General features: G+C 38.2%; 1 protein-coding gene across 2 annotated transcripts in view; it reads left to right on the forward strand.

Moving 5' to 3' along the window:
• LOC126975066 (leucine zipper putative tumor suppressor 2 homolog) overlaps positions 1 to 17,802 on the forward strand; it is a 156,762-nt gene that overhangs the window by 110,793 nt on the left and 28,167 nt on the right. For both annotated transcript variants that reach the window (XM_050822870.1, XM_050822871.1), the window contains one exon: positions 13,524 to 13,650. In XM_050822870.1, coding sequence (XP_050678827.1) covers positions 13,524 to 13,650 — 127 coding nt within the window. The remainder of the gene's footprint in view (positions 1 to 13,523; positions 13,651 to 17,802) is intronic.

The following is a 17,802-nucleotide window of genomic DNA, read 5'->3' on the forward strand; positions in this document are numbered from 1 at the left end:
GTGGAGGACCGCCACACATCCAGATGGTGGGGATGATATCCTTACTTGTGGCGTGTCGTGCGAAGGTGGAATTCGGTGGCAGGAATCAGGTTAAACAGCTCTTCGGAACACTCCCCGTGATAAATGCGGTAGAAGACACACAATGAAGCGACGTCTCTACGCAACGCCAAGTGATCTTGAAGTGAAGCACTGGGTCCCCGACAATTCGAGCTGCTCTGCGTTGCACGCGGTCAAATGGATCGAGCTGATACTGGGGTGCGCCAGACCAGAAATGACAGCAATACTCCATGTGTGGCCGGACCTGCACTTTGTAGAGCGCTAGTATGTGGGCCGGCTTGAAGTATTGCCGTGCTCTATTAATGACGCCCAGTTTCTTTGAAGCCCATTTGGCTTTGCCCTCGAGATGACCACGAAATTGGCAATCGCTCGAGATTTCGAGACCCGATACTAGGCGAGGCTTTAAGGGAAGTGTTGTCGAAGAGCGGTGATACGACAAATGGGGTTTTTTTAGTGGTAAACTACGATTTCAGCGGAGGGGATCTGTGCAATCACGTCGTCAATTGCCGCTTGAACGCAGCCCATGAGATGATCGGTTTCTGCGTTACCACTATGGGAGCTGTAGACACACGCATAGATACGGACGCGGTCCTCTAAATCTACGAGGACCCAGAGAGTGGACAGGTCCCTATCCTCAAAATTGCCGAGATGGCGACAGCAGATATCCTCCCTAACGTACCTACATACCCCGGCATGAGGGAAAAATTGTGCTCAATTTTGTACCCGGGGTACGTTAAATATGACGTATCGCTAGGTCGAGATATCTGCGTCTCCGTAAGGAAACACAAGGCCGGCTGCGCCGCAAGGTGGTGGTGGACGCCGTTTAAATTGGAGTGAATTCCCCTGATATTGCAAATGTCCACGTTGAGTGTGGAGCGGGGTGCCGTGGTGTTACTGCCTCGTTTGTCCTTGGTCATGCGCGGTACTGTGCCCTCCCCAGAATACGAAGGGCAGCCCGAGCTAGAGTGCTCGGGGAGGGATTCTCCGACTCTGGTATAGCCGGTACCCCCCTGGGGTAAAATCTTTTTTAGATCCGCTGTCATATTCGGGTGGAGGGGGAGGGGGGAATGGCCACCGGCCCACGACACTAACCTATGCGAAACATAGCGGCACTAGTGTGGTAATTTACCCGGACGAGTCTGGCCCGATTGTGCTGACGTCAAAAGACTGACTCTTCCAATTCTAAATAGCCCTTAGTCGCCTCTTACAACACCCATGGACTCCCCTATTCTTTTTACGCCCCGGGGAAAGTACAGGGCAGTAGATAGTATAGATAGACATATAGCTCTTGAACAATTTGCCGTGGTTATATTTACTTATTTTTATTTATATTATATTTTTTCTTTTCTTTTTCTTTTATTTATATTTATATTGTATATCTACTTCTAATGTATCTGCTAATAAAATCTTGGTGCCAGCAGAAACTAGTCTAACTCTGTATTTCTCCTTTTGCGAAATGTAATCCTACTGCGACCTGATCGTTAAATCATTGATATATCTACATACAAGATATGGTAATGATACCACGACAGATAAATCCCACCCTATATGGAATAGAGACATTCTACTCACACCTAGAACCATTGAATGTTGATTTGAGATATTTTGAACTTCACAGAGGTCGGACACTATTTACGGCAGTTAGAAATTGTACATTAATACTGGGCTCCCAAAATAAAATTTTCACGACACGAAAATGCGATTGAAATTGATTTATTTATTGCCTTATATCGTCACAAACTTAAGCATATTAATTCCTCGAAAATCACTTTGACTTATTCAAAAATTATAAAGAAAATGGGATATGTAATCCATTCTTGAAGCAAATGTTTAGTTCTGATATATACGAGTATAATAGCCTAAAAGGTGACTTCGGCCACTAGTGGTATTTGCTATAGACAGATGGTTTTTGGCAAAATTTACTGGCAGTGTCCTCTTCTTTTTTGGTATTTGAAGTTCTGGTTTTTAATTTAGAGATTATTGGATTCCAGGTGTTAGACAATTTTAGAAATGTCAGGTTAAGTAAAATAAAAATGAAAAATTTTACTTTTATGCAAAAATCGAATGTAATAAAAAAAAAACTACGTTTAAAAAAACCGGCTTCAAAAACTGAATAGTATCAAATAACTAAAAATTTAATTTAAAACACCTCTCATGCAAACCTTTAATATTAATAAAATTATTAAAACTAAAATACCTTTTCAACTGTATAAACTTAAACTTGACAGTTTGGGAAACATTACTAAAACTAGCTCTTATCATATAAATTACAAAATTAAAATACATTTATTCTCCCAACTATTACTGGTAAACAAAAACAGACTAAGATGTTGTATTAATTCACCTACAATCACAATTAATTTAAATGGGTCAATATTTTATCGTTCCTTACGAGATGCTAACTACACCAATAGTTGTAATTTAAAATACTATTTTTATATAAAGATTTGCTTGAGACTTTTGTTATCAGCTGATAATAATGGCGCCTAATAATCTTAATATCTACTATCAAAATACTCGAGGGCTACGAACAAAAACACACTTATTTAAAAGAAACATACAACTAAATTCATATGATGTTATCTCATTGACGGAAACCTGGTTGCTTAGCAGTATTAATGATTCTGAATTATTCGATGGCCGATACATTATTTGGCGAAGGGACAGAAATTATTTAGCTACACGTGAAAGGTATGGCGGGGAAGTACTTTTGGCCATAAAACGCGGACTTATCGCAGAAGAACGCTTGGAGTGGCGCACCTCTGCCTCTCTTATTATAATGGGAGACTTTAATTTGAGTAAGATACAATGGTCACCTGGCTCTCATGATCATCCGGAACACTCAGGTGCCTCAGGTCAAGCACAGATATTGCACAGATTTGTTGATACCATGTCTGAATGTAACCTCACACAATATAACTTATGCCATAATATTAATAACAGAGTCCTAGATTTAGTACTAAGTAATGCTTACCTTGCAGTTTCTTCTTGTGATGACCCCTTAATACCAGAGGATTCCCACCATAAATCTTTAAGACTAATCTTAAATTTAGAAAATCGTAATCACCTAAAGACAAACAAAAGACAGAAATACATGTATGAACAAGGTGATTACGATAATATCAAATTAATATTAGGTAAAATGGCTTGGGACGACTATCTACTAATCAATCCCATAGAAAAAGCAATAGAAGTATTCTACAAAAATCTATATGATACTATAAACAAATATATTCCTCACAAATTTTACTCGCCCAATAACTTTCCACCATGGTGCACCGCATCACTAAAAAAGGTCCTCAAAGAAAAATTCAAATTTCTTCAGAAATACAATACTTACGGCAATACATCTGATTACAATACATTTTCTATACTGCGCAAAAGAGCGAAGGTTCTAGAAGACCAATGCTATAAAACCTATATAGAAAGATGCGAGGAATCAATAACAAAAAATCCCAAATTATTCTGGTCATTCACAAAATCTATATAAAACAATTCTAACATTCCTCCCTCCCGTCTCTTTTATGAAAATCAATCGCCAGACACAGGAGAAGAAGTTTGTCGTCTCTTCTCAGATTATTTTCAATCGACGTTTCTTTCACCCACTACTAACCAAAGTGATCAGAACAGGACTCAGCCAGACTCTAGTTTCTCAATAAGTGAAACAGAAATAATACCAGATGAGCTTAATAAACAACTCAAATCTGTAGACCTTACTAAGGGAGCAGGACCTGATCGAATTCCCCCATTGTTTATACAAAAATGCGCAGATGTACTAACGGAACCTCTTACTATATTATTCATACGTTCATTACGGGAAGGAGTAGTTCCGAAAATCTGGAAGTCTGCATTTATCACCCCCATACACAAAAATGGCAGCAGAAATGACATTAAAAATTACAGGCCAATTTCAAAGTTATGCATTTTCGCTAAAGTTTTTGAAAAATTAGTCTACACCCAAGTCTATAATAGTGTATCAACCTTAGTTATCCCCGAACAGCATGGATTTATTAGAAATCGCTCAACTACGTCTAATCTACTATCATTCCTAAATTACACAACATTTAACATGGATTCTGGAGGTCAAGTAGACTCTATATTCACAGATTTTCGCAAGGCATTCGATCGAATTGACCATAAAATACTACTCCAGAAAATTCTTTCGGCAGGAATTCATGGTAATTTATATAGGTGGTTTACCTCTTACATTGAGAACAGATCACAGGCTGTGGATCTCAACGGATACTCATCAGAATGGAACTTTGTGCCCTCAGGGGTCCCTCAAGGATCCTTGTTGGCTCCATTGTTGCTTAATATCTTCATTAACGATATCGCTGCTTGTTTTCAAAATTCCAAATTCCTACTATACGCAGATGATATGAAAATATTTAAACAAATTCGTGACGTAGATGACTGTCTTTTATTACAACAAGACATGCACAGGTTTGAAAAATACTGTAGCATTACTAACTAGACCTGAACGTTCCGAAATGTTACGCTATAACATTTACCCGTAAGCCTAATTTTATTAAATTTCAATATTCACTTAATGGTCATCCACTCAAAACTGTAAATGAGATACGTGATCTAGGCGTAATTCACGACTCTAAGCTTTCATATGATAAACGCATTGAAAACATCGCTAATAGAGCCAACCAGTGTATAGGATTTATCAAGAGATCCTGTTCCCAAATCTCAAGTATCAAGGTTATAAAAACGTTGTATTGTACATATCTTCGTAGCATACTCGAGTATTGTACACACATTTGGAACCCTCAGTATGATATATATATTAACAGATTAGAATCAATCCAACGCAGATTTGTTAAATACCTTGAATATAAGTGCAAGACATACGACAATGATTATGATTCAAGATGCAGGAGATATCATATATTACCACTCCACGAGAGACGCAAAATAGCTGATATAGAATATCAGCTATTTCTTAACAAAAATAGCACAATGTCACATTGACGCTCCCCATCTTCTCTCGAATATAAATTTAAATATTTCCAGAATCTCTGCAAGACATCCTAAATATTTACATATACCCCACTGTGCGTCAAATTACAAACAAAACCCATTCTTCTCAAGAGCATCTCACTGCATAAATAATCTTAAAGGCTTTCCTGATTTTGACCTGTTTAATTCATCCACAAATTCTATCAGATCAAAAATTACTAAAAACTGGTTTAATGTGTTTCCCTAACTGTTACTATAAAGATAATTGTACGTAGTGTTTAAATTCTCTCTGAACATAATAAATGTAATACCTATGTAATTATTAACATATTATATATAATACTTGTATAAAAAAAAAAAAAGATGTACCTATACTACGCTATGTGTTATTAGAAACAATATGCGAAAACTATTAAATGGTGTAAAATGTTCACACTATTATTTAGTAATTAAGTTATTGTAACACTAAGTTTTCCAAATAAAATAAAATAAAAATAAATAAAAAATAACTATTATTTGTATGTGCTACCTATTGATAGGTCTTAAGTCAGTGCCAACAAGCCCTTAACGAAATAAAACTTAATATTATAAACAGCTTACTTACTGTAACTATTTAGGTTGTCTGGCCACGCGTGTCTGTCCGCTTAGGTTGTTTTGTTCTAGACGAAGCTATCCCGCTCAAAGTCACGCGTGGCGAGTGTAGTAGGTACTTTTATTACATGGCTTGGCACCGACTTCAAAGCTATCAATATGTAGCACATACAAATACATAATAGTATTTTCTTAATATAAAAGGTAAAGGTTTGCATAAGAGGTGTTTTAAATTAAATTTTTAGTTATTTGATATATTTCAGTATTTGGAAATCGGTTTTTTTAAACGTAGTTTTTTTTATTTTTTATGTTTTAGTGTCAGTTAACAATAATATATAATCAACCTGAATGAAAACTCCAAATAAAAGCCGTACACAGAAATCAATTATGTCATCCAGGTAGACGAAAATTTTCATATAAATGTTCATAAAATGAAAACTACTGGGCCAAACTATGTAAAATTTTTAATGGGAAAAAATGGCACCTATTTCGCATCAAACAAAAGAAGAATTACGAAAATCTCAGAGTAATAGGTGTACATACATAAAAAAAAATACCGATCGAATTGACAACCTCCTCCTTTTTGAAGTCTGTTAAAAACTCATTTACAATTCCACGTGTTTTAATCCTTTAAAAGTGTTTTATTTAAAAGGGAGTATTAGGTTTTAAATACAATAGTTACCGCTTATCTTCATTTAATCGACTAATAAAGCAATCAATTTGTTCTAACCCCGAAAGCGGATAGGCCTGAATAACACTTAAAGCACAGGTAATAAAGGTCAGAGTCGTTTGATTTACCTGATGATAGTACGTAAGAGTTAATAGCATGTAATAGCAACGGTGATTGTATAGGATGGTGTCATAAATCAATGGGAGCCACACAGGGCGAACGGGATTTGGGTCGACCGCAATACATTCCCGTTGGAATTGCAAAGGATCTAATAGTCTTAACACTTTGGTGTTTAAAAAAAAGTGTGTGTGTACTTATGTATACATGCAAGAAGTTATACTTCTTGGGCCCAACGAAGCAAAAATCATTAAAATGATTTATTCCTCGTGTTATTCTAAGTTTTTAGAAAGAACAATTTTGTAAAAATCTTGCAAAGATGGCTTTGACAATCAATTATTAAATAATGAATACGGATGTATAGGCTTGAACCCTTTGCCTGTCCTAATAATGGACGAAGAAACCAAGAATGACGCAAACATCAGAAAATTTTAGGAACCAACTTCAACCTGTTTCTTTTGTGTTACAGTGATGCGCGCGCATCTTAAAATTTCACTTTCATCACTTTTTTGTCTGATTTATACATATTTACCCACGTAAGAAGTTGTAGCGTTTCGTGAAATTATTCCATTTTTCAATTTGTATAATTTTTTCATCTATCGTCGATAAGGCAGATATTGGTGTTCAATCTAAATTTCAATCATAATCTTTTTAACCAAAGCGTGTTTTTTAGTTTTTTTTTAATTACTTTTATTATTAAAGTCAAAGTCAAACAGGTAAAGCTTGTTGATGATCACATCTAGGTATGTGTCTGGTTGACGCTTTCACGGTTAAAATTGCTCGACCGATTAAATTAAAACTTTTTATAACATACAAAGTCATGAGATACATGAGGTGAGTGGTGAACTTTTTTTTTATGGAAGAGGAGGAAAAACGACCATACGGGGTCACCTGATGATAAATAATCACCGCCGCCCATACCCTCTTGTAACACCAGAGGAATCACAAGAGCTTTGCCGATCTTATAAAGATCGATACACCAGGGGCTCCGTGGCAATATTTTATGGTAAAATTATGAAGAGTTTCCTAACAAACACCGATATTACTGAATTTCACGCAGAACGTACACTTGCCCGTAACGTTAGTTTTAATTTAATGTAATAATTTTTATTGAAGTAGGCGTTACTTTGCGGAGATCCATAATTATACAAATGATTTGAGTTTTGTTTAGTGTTAATTCCGCCAATATTTGTCTTTAAACAATTCGACACGTGTTTCGCCTCTACACGAGGCATCCTCAGGACGTGTTGTCTCACCAAAATCTGGCACGTCTCGTGACACACAACGTGTAGAGGCGAAACACGTGTCGAATTGTTTAAAGACAAATATTGGCGGAATTAACACCAAACAAAACTTAAATCATTTGTATAATGTAATCATAGTATTGTAAATAAAAGGCATAAAAATGTTATAAATGCATTTATTTCTCAAAATTGATTCCTTTAGAATTAATCAGTATTTTTTTTTATTAGACATCTGTAAATATTATGTTTAGTTTAGGTATCAATATAAGTTGAAGTATCGATGAATCGCATTAAAGTAAATAACTTAGAAAATTATATGAAATTACTGACTGTTACTTAACCACAGTAATAATATAAAGTTATACTTTAAAGCCTTGCTTGCTAGTTATTAATATAACTTATTACTCATGATTTGACTGATCTGCAAAAAGAAACGCTTGTTGAAACTTGTGTTACCTTGTTGAATCGATACGAAAATATGGATATAGTGAAATTACTGGGCAAATGAGACATAACATCTTATGTCTCAAAGTGACGAGCGCAATTCACTACAATTCACTGACGCCACTCAGAATTTGAGGGTTTTTAGGTTAGGCTAGGGCGTATCAATTACCATCAGCTGAACGTCCTGCTCGTCTCGTCCCTTATTTTTATAAAAAAATGGAATATTGATTCGAATTGTGACATGGGATGAAAAGTAGATTATTTATGATAACCGTAAGCGGAAAATGCAACGGCTGACCCCAGGTCAAAGGTCGCAACAGTGTTTTAAAGCAAGCTTACCAATAAAAAGGTAATGGTAACTGTTTGGTGGGTTCAACATGCCTTCACTGTAGCTTTCTCCGAGCTGGTCAAGCAATAACGGCAGATGTCTATTGTGCCGAACTCCGAACAATTATAGCAAACTAGCAGTGGAACAGCCCCGCCGAACTGCCATTAGAAACCATTCGTCACCCTCCGTATTGACCAGAATTTGCTCCAACGGACTACCATTATTTTCGTGATTTAGACAATTTTCTACGTGATAAAAAGTTTTCTTCTCAGCAGGCAGTACATAATGCTTTCATACAGTTTGTCGAATCTAGATCACCACAGTACTATCGCAAAGACATAAATGACCTCTCTATTGATGGATCATATAGATGGCATCAATGTATACATAATATGGTAATTATTTTGATATAAAATAAATATGTTAAATTTAAAAAAAAAACAATTTTTCAGTACAAATGGGCAATTTCATACTTTAACCCCTAATACACCAGTTCATAAATGGGCTTTGACATTTGGAGAAGAACTGATGAGAAACTCCCAGTCTATCTTTTAAATCATATAACAACTTAGCCTACTTTATGTTATACGATTTTAGGTGGCCTACGCTGAACCAGGCAAGAACCATGCATCATTATCTTCTACAATCTATATAATCAACTATATTATAGAAAGCCTTCTTTGCTAAAGAAGCTTTAATATATTTCTTGAATTTGTGCTCAGTGAGTCCTAGTTGCTCGATTATAGGCACTGACAAAGGGTACTAAAACCCGTACACTTGAAAACGTGTATGGAAAATTTTTATGCATATACAGCAACATAAAAATAAATCCTGTTCATCGACATTATTCATGGTTCGATTCACATCACTAAGAAAGCCCTTAACAAACTTTTTGCAGAGCGAACTTAAGACCGCGTTAGTTTTTCTTCTAAGAATGAGTTAGAAACATTTTACCAATTCTTTATAATGTATAAGCTCTATTAGGGCTAGCTAAAAATAAATTTATTTAAAAGGTAAGATTTATATTTTTATCAATGGTCTACATAATTTTCAATAAAATTCCTAACAGTATGCCTTCACTGACACTTTCACACTAGATGAATTAAAATACTGTTGTCGACATATTAAATGTGCATTTCCCGAATTCGCTTTAAGTTTTTCGTCGTTGCGCTACCTAATGCACGTACTTCAATCAAAATCGTCTACGCCAATTTACTCTAAAAATCTAGATCAGTGACGGAATCCGGCCCTGGAATTTCGCTTCGAAAAAAACAATCAATCTCCGAACGCAATATTTTCATACAATAATGTTTGTTTACATTCAGTTTTTCTAATTCATTAAACTTCGATTCCATTCCACTTGAAAGAATTCGGATAGCTGAATTAGAAAATTTATGAAGGCAATACATGTAATTCTCAGATCATGCACAAAATTTATCGTATCGCAATATCAACATGAAAGCGCCATCTAGATTAGAACATTTGAACTATCATCGTAGTTAGATACTCCGTTAGAGTTTAATTATTTATAAATTAAATAAAAACCCGAGGATTGATGAGGCAGGGAGAAACTTTATCCGGGTGAATGGAATGTATAAATACATTTGCAATTGAAATAGAAAAACACCAGTTGCTCGCTTCAGCTACAAGAAATACCAAAAAACATTCCCTCACCAGTAACTACATGATCGCCCTACCGTTCCAGCACTGATTATTTATATGATTTACGGAACAATGTACTCAAAAGCTTGATATGCCACGGGTAGGTTTTGTCTTCACCACTGCCACGGCTGCTTAGGCAATACAATGATATAAATAGAAAAATAGAGACCTTAGATGTATTTCCCAATAGTCTACAGGAATTTAAACATTACCTACTAATTATTAACAATTTTTATTTCTTATTACTTATATAATGTTTATTATTTTTTAATGTAATCATTGTTTTTTTTTTATAATTTATCTATTAATCCGTAAAGTGAAAACTTTTGTACCCTTTGTAATATTTGCTGCGTATTGTAGAGATAATAACAAAGCCAAAGCATTAGTTTATAGAATCTGTTTGTCTGTATATAGTCTTGCCATAAATACTGATACAAATAAAAAGAACGTACGGACACTACGTGGACGGCAAGATCTTATTATGTCACAAACAGAGGAGGTCTCATCGATACACAAACGTTTTACTAATACCAAGCGTATGGAGAGTTTTTAAAATTGCATTTGGCTCCACTACTCTGTGTAATGCAATCACAGCGATTCGGTTCTCTTTATCACCCCACTCCATTTTAACATCCCAAAATATTGTACAATGAATTGGCGCCAAAATGAGAAAACTCAATGAACAATCACATAAATATGACAGATTCCAAATTCAAATGTAATATTTTGTTTATTTTTAATTGTAACAGTATTTATGGCCAGACTAAGTATACATGTCCAGGCAAAAACTAGTGAATTTCATTCAAATATTGTCTGTGTATGATGTAGACAGTATTTTTACTGCTGCCGACGTCGCGGGTAGTAGCTAGTGTTCTAATAATATTACAAGAAATGTATTTCAACTCAAATCGGGCGATTTCGTGGAAAGCTTTAAATCAGGCCATAATCAGATCCCACGAAACCGAAGTTTGTATAATACACAAATATTAGTTCTCCCCATACATTGAATGATCAGTACACAACCCTCCGTTCTTATCTGCCTGATAGTCTATACCTACTGCTTACCGATGATAAGGAGTTATTGAAAGACCCCATTGTACCCTGTAGCAGATGTTCATGCTTTGATAGAAGTGCTGTCAAATTTTATCAGTTCAATATATTATATGGTTGGGTAAAAATCAACCATATATTCGAAAAGGTAATTTAAACTTTAGCTTTTGAATTTTTTATAAATAAGAGTGGGCAAACGCCCAAGAGGCTCACGTGATGGGAAGAGATTGAGGTAATTAATCTTCATTTAATTCTGAAATAATATAAACGGGTTAAAGGTGAATGATGATATTATAATAAATAAGGGTTACCGGTGGGAGGTTCCTTTGCACAAGACGCCAGCTAGATTATGGGTAACACAACGGCGCCTTTGTCTGCCGTGAAGCAGTCATGTGAAAGCATTATTGTGTTTCTTCGGTCTGAAGGGTAGCTAGTGAAATTATTGAGCAAATGAGACTCAACATCTTATTTGTCTCAAGCTGACGAGCGCAATTGTAGTGCCACTCAGAATTATTGGGTTTTTCAAGAATCAGCAATTGACTTAACATCCTATGTCTCAAAGTGAAGTGCATAATTGCGACGTCGCTCAGTATTTAGGGCTTTTTTCATTAAAAAAAGATTGGTTATCAGCTGAACCTGTCATATGACCGACTGTAACCATGGCATAGGAATTTTCCTGTGCCACAAAATGGAGTAAAACACGCCTGACAAAACAAATTTTTTAATCACAATAATTACATAATTCCTCATAATAACAGCTTTTAAGTAGCAGTACAGTTTACAGCACTAATGCTGTATAATTAACAAATTATGGCGGGCTTATTTAAATACACAACACATTTTTGGAGCTACATAATATTCTGTGTTATTGTTACTCGTTTCTTGCAGGTACGCTTTGTGTAATTTAGCTTATTTGGCTGTGTTTCCAGGATGATATGACTTGAATCTTGATTTACTTCAAAAATACATTGTTAAAATATTGGCAGCTCTCCTATGGCGTCCTACTCTTTCATAAGATTTTTTTATGGAAAAAGATGACAAACGTGCGTACGGGTCATCTGGTGTTAAGTGATCACTGCCGCCCATATTCTCTTGCAACACTAGAAGAATCACAGGAGCGTTGCCGGCCTTTAGGGAAGGTGTACACGTTTTTATTGAAGGTACCCATGTGATTCGTCCCGGAAACACAGCACTTATTTACTAGTCGTAGGCTCCATTGCACAGGATGCCGGCTAGATTATGGGTACCACAATGGCACCTATTTCTGCCGTGAAGCAGTAATGTGTAAGCATTATTGTGTTTCGGTCAGAATGGTGCCGTAGCTAGTGAAATTACTGACAAAATGAGTTTTAACATCTTATGTCTCAAGGTGGCCAGCGCAAATGTGGTTCCGCTCAGAATTTTTGGGTTTTTCAAGAATCCTGCGTAGCATTTCAATGTAATGGGCAGGGCGTATCAGTTACCATCAGCTGAACGTCCTGATTATCTCGTCCCTTATTCTCATAAAAAAAACAACACGGAATCTCTTTCCACAGCTTGTTTGTACGTCCTATGAAACCCACAGCGTTGAGTAGTATTTATTTATTAGATTTATTTTTAATCACTACAACAAATACAAAGATATATAATAAAAAAATACTTGGATAATGTTTTGCAAATTCAAGTCATAATTTGAATCAATCATCAAATTAAATCGCCGCAAATCCAGCTATTTTTACAGTATAATATTTATGCACAAATAATTCTTATGCACCTAATTATTTTTTTATATTTCATTCAAGCATATATTAATTCATGAAGTGGCTAGAGGTAGTAAAGAATTGAGAGACTAATACATTATAATATATGTACGTTTCTGAATTGGTTACGCTCGGTGAATAGATAAATTGTGAACAACTAGTTTACATTGCATAAGAGAAGCGAATTGAATGAATAAAAGAGGTCCTTAACAGGTTAATTTAACATAAAAATGGGTTTTGTAAAAAAATTATTTGATAATGATTTTTGCATATGTAACACACACTATGTTATAATAGTAATATTATTTAGAGTACATAAATGCTAATTAAATTAGTGAGCTACTGACCCTAATATCTCATGCCTCGAGATGACGGGCGAAATTTAGGTATCACTCAGAATTTTGGAATTTCCAGTACCCTAGCGGGAATGTAGTGTGAAGGGCCGTATCACTTACATTAAATCAGGCATTATTCGTCTCATCACTTCTTATTATAAAATAAATATGGCTGTATTATTAAGTAAAGCATAAACTCTAAATAAGAATCATGTAATGATAAAGAATTTCATAAGTAATGTAAATATTATGTATGAAAATTTTATTATCATACTATTTATTATGTAACTTATAAATCATATTAAATTTTAATTGTTTCAGGGTAAATCGGTAATTCGTCCGATAGCGTTTAAGCCGCTTGGTGGACGTTTGTCAGCCGGCGGAGAACGGTATGGCTCTACACCAGTTCTGGCCAGTCGGCCACCGTCGCTCATGACCTTATATGGCAGTAAGTACACAATAAAATAATAACAATAAAAAAATTAAAGCCTTTACTGCTGTACTAATTTTACATAAAACTAATGAAATAAAGTAAAAAGTTCCTTTAGTAAGTTTGGTACAGCTAGTCTTCCGACAAAGGCCTCCTCCAAAGATTTCGATTCTCTCCTGCCCTGCTATTTTCTTACCCCCTTATTCATAATAGTCTGCTAACTTAGAGCATTGCTAATTCTCACTCTGTCTTCTTCTATTGACCTAAGTCAGAATGAGAAAAAACACTCCTTAGTGGCTGTTTTAAGTTAGCGGACCATTATGAATAAGGGGGTTAATGTCGTTTTCCCATCTCTAGTGGTCTAGTGGGTGCCATTCGGTTATTAGTCTTGCCCATTTCTCTGTCTTTTCTCTTATCATTTGTATGTATTTGTTTAAAGGATAAGTCAATGTTAAAGTTAAAAAATATATATTCATATTGTTAATCGGCATGTTCGATTTTAATATTTCTATTCTAGTTCTTTCTAAATAACTATCAGACTATATATGACTAATATATCAGAATTACCAGTATGTAAATCATATGTAATACAATTGTATACAATTGTATTACATATGATTTCTGACAAGGCGAAATAGAATTAAAATATATAGATAATGATTCAACTCCTGCTTAAGATATATTGTATATTGAAATGCCACGTCCTGGGACATTCATGAATATACAATGTGACTAACAAAAAACTTTTTATATGATATAAGATCTGTTCAAAGACTAAGGTTGGGATCCATAGAGCGTACTTAGCCTTTGCTCTTTTACACTTATTTTAACTTAGCTGAGTGTGATAAAACGGGAACTTGACTTTTACATTCGGCTATCTTAGCAGCTTAGTATAATATCAGCTGTCAAATTCATACTAATATTCCCTTTCTTGGCGTGCGTCCGTGCAGAATGGGATGTAGCTATGCCAACTACGTTCAGTATGACAACTCTCTCTGTTATCCCTACTTAAACCTTTTATTGGGATAAAACCTTAAGTTGCGAATGAGACGAGCCACTACTAGTATATAAACGACTTACGGTTCTAAGAATATATAACATAAACAATTTGTTATGTTTTAAAAGTGATAACCCTCCCTTCTAGGATTAATATACAAATAAAATTTATGTCGAGGACCGGAGGCCATTCCCCCCCGTCCTTTCCCCCCCCCCCCAACAAAATATGAGAGCGGTCCTAAAAAATAAATTACCCCAGGAGGGTACCGGCTCTTGTAGAGCCGGAGAATCCCTCCCCGAGCATTCGCGCTCGGGCTGCCCCTCGTATTCTGGGAAGGGCACAGTACCACGTATGTCACAGGACAAACAGGGCAGCAACACCACGGCACCCCGCTCCACGCTTAATGTGGACTTTTGTAACATCCGGGGAATTCACTCCAACTTAAACGCCGTCCACCACCACCTTGAGACGGCGCAGCCGGCCTTGTGTTTCCTTACGGAGACGCAGATATCTCGACCTAGCGATACGTCATATTTAACGTACCCCGGGTACAAAATTGAGCATAATTTCATGCCTCATGCCGGGGTATGTGTGTACGTTAGGGAGGATATCTGCTGTCGCCGTCTCGGCAATTTTGAGGGTAGGGGCCTGTCTACTCTCTGGCTCCGCGTAGATTTAGAGGACCGCGTCCGCATCTATGCGTGTGTCTACAGGTCCCATAGTGGTAACGCAGAAACGGATCACCTCATGGGCTGCGTTCAAGCGGCATCATGACGTGCTTGCTCAGATCCCCTCCGCTGAAATCGTAGTCTTGGGTGATTTCAACGGGCACAATGCCGAATGGCTTGGATCACGTACCACAGACTACGCAGGGCGATCTGTGCATAATTTTGCATTGGCGTATGGTCTGTCCCAATTGGTTGAGTCGCCAGCGCGGCTCCCGGATGTGGATAGCCACATGCCGTCCTTATTAGATCTTCTGCTGACTACACATCCCGATGGTTACCAGGTCTCTGTCGGCGCCCCTCTCGGAACGTCCGACCATTGCCTGGTCAGGAGTGTAGTGCCTATCCGACGCCAACGTCGCAGACCACCAGCGACCCGCCGCGTTTGGCACTACAAGTCAGCAGATTGGGATAGGATGCGTTCCTTTTCTGCATCCTACCCTTGGGGCAGGGTTTGTTTCCTTTCAGATGATCCTAGTGCCTGCGCCGTTGCAGTAGCCGATGTGATACTGCATGGATATTTTTATACCAAGCTCTGTAGTACCGATCGGTGGCAGATCACAGCCCTGGTTCGATGCGTCAGTTAAAGCAGCATCTGACTGCAAAAAACAGGCGTATCGAACTTGGGTTGCGGCGCTGGGCTCAAAGGATCCGAACTGCAAAGTTCTGAAGAGGAAATATAACCGTGCCTCCAGATTTTTTAAGCGGCAAATCGCCCGTGCGAAATCGAAGCACGTCGTCAAAATTGGCGAGCAGCTTTCCAGTTACCCGACCGGAACACGCAAGTTCTGGTCGTTGTCGAAAGCTGCTCTTGGTAACTTCAACCAGCCGTCCATGCCGCCGTTGCACATGAGGAATGACATCCTGGCCCATACGGCAAAAGAGAAAGCCGATCTCCTGTGCACTCTTTTTTCCTCCAACTCGACTCTTGACGACAACGGAAAAACACCGCCGACCATCCCGCTGTGTCAGAGCTCCATGCCTGAAGTACAGTTCCGACAGAAAACTGTTAGGCGAGCTCTGTTTTCATTGGACGTCAGGAAGTCGAGCGGGCCGGATGGCATTTCTCCAATCGTGCTTAGAACGTGTGCCCCTGAGTTGACGCCGGTGCTAACGCGTTTATTCCGGCACTCTTATTCAAAAGGCGTAGTCCCTGATTCATGGAAGTCAGCCCTTGTCCATCCGATCCCAAAAAAAGGAGACAGTTCGGATCCGGCAAACTACAGGCCTATTGCTATTACCTCCCTACTCTCCAAAATTATGGAGAGCATAATTAACCGCAAGCTCTTGGTATACCTTGAGGGTCAACAGTTGATCAACGACCGGCAGTACGGCTTTCGCCATGGTCGGTCGACTGGCGATCTTCTGGTATACCTAACACACAGATGGGCGGCGGCTATTGAAAGCAAGGGGGAAGGCCTGGCAGTTGGTCTGGATATAGCGAAGGCCTTTGATCGTGTATGGCACAAGGCGCTCCTCGCAAAACTTCCATCATTTGGGCTTCCCGAGAGCTTATGCAAGTGGACCTCCAGCTTCCTCACTGGGCGCAGCATACAGGTCGTTATCGACGGTTATTGCTCGAATCCCAAGCCCGTGAACGCTGGAGTGCCCCAAGGCTGTGTGCTATCTCCCACGCTGTTTCTGCTGCATATCCATGATATGTTGGACACCGCCAACATGCATTGCTATGCAGACGACAGCACTGGTGATGCCGTATACACGGGCCATGCAGGTCTCTCTCGGGAAAACGTCGACCAGTGCCGGGTGAAACTTGTGTCTTCTATCGAGTCCTCTCTCGAGAAGGTCGCGGAATGGGGTAAGTTGAACCTTGTCCAATTTAACCCCCAGAAGACTCAAGTTTGCGCGTTTACCACTAAAAAAACCCCATTTGCCGTATCACCGCTCTTCGAGAACACTTCCCTTAAAGCCTCGCCTAGTATCGGAATACTGGGTCTCGAAATCTCGAGCAATTGCCAATTCCGTGGCCATCTGGAGGGCAAAGCCAAACTGGCTTCAAAGAAACTGGGCGTCATAAATAGAGCACGGCAATACTTCAAGCCGGCCCACATTCTAGCGCTCTACAAAGCGCAGGTCCGGCCTCACATGGAGTATTGCTGTCATCTCTGGTCTGGCGCACCCCAGTATCAGCTCGATCCATTTGACCGCGTGCAACGCAGAGCAGCTCGAATTGTCGGGGACCCAGTACTCTGTGAACGGTTGGATCACTTGACGTTGCGTAGAGACGTCGCTTCATTGTGTGTCTTCTACCGCATTTATCACGGGGAGTGTTCCGAAGAGCTGTTCAACCTGATTCCTGCCGCCGAATTTCACCTTCGCACGACACGCCACAAGTTACGATATCATCCCCACCATCTGGATGTGTGGCGGTCCTCCACAGTGCGGTTTTCAAGGAGCTTTCTTCCTCGTACCACGAAGCTGTGGAATGAG

Source organism: Leptidea sinapis, chromosome 34 (assembly GCF_905404315.1).
Source record: "Leptidea sinapis chromosome 34, ilLepSina1.1, whole genome shotgun sequence".
Lineage (NCBI taxonomy): Eukaryota > Metazoa > Arthropoda > Insecta > Lepidoptera > Pieridae > Leptidea > Leptidea sinapis.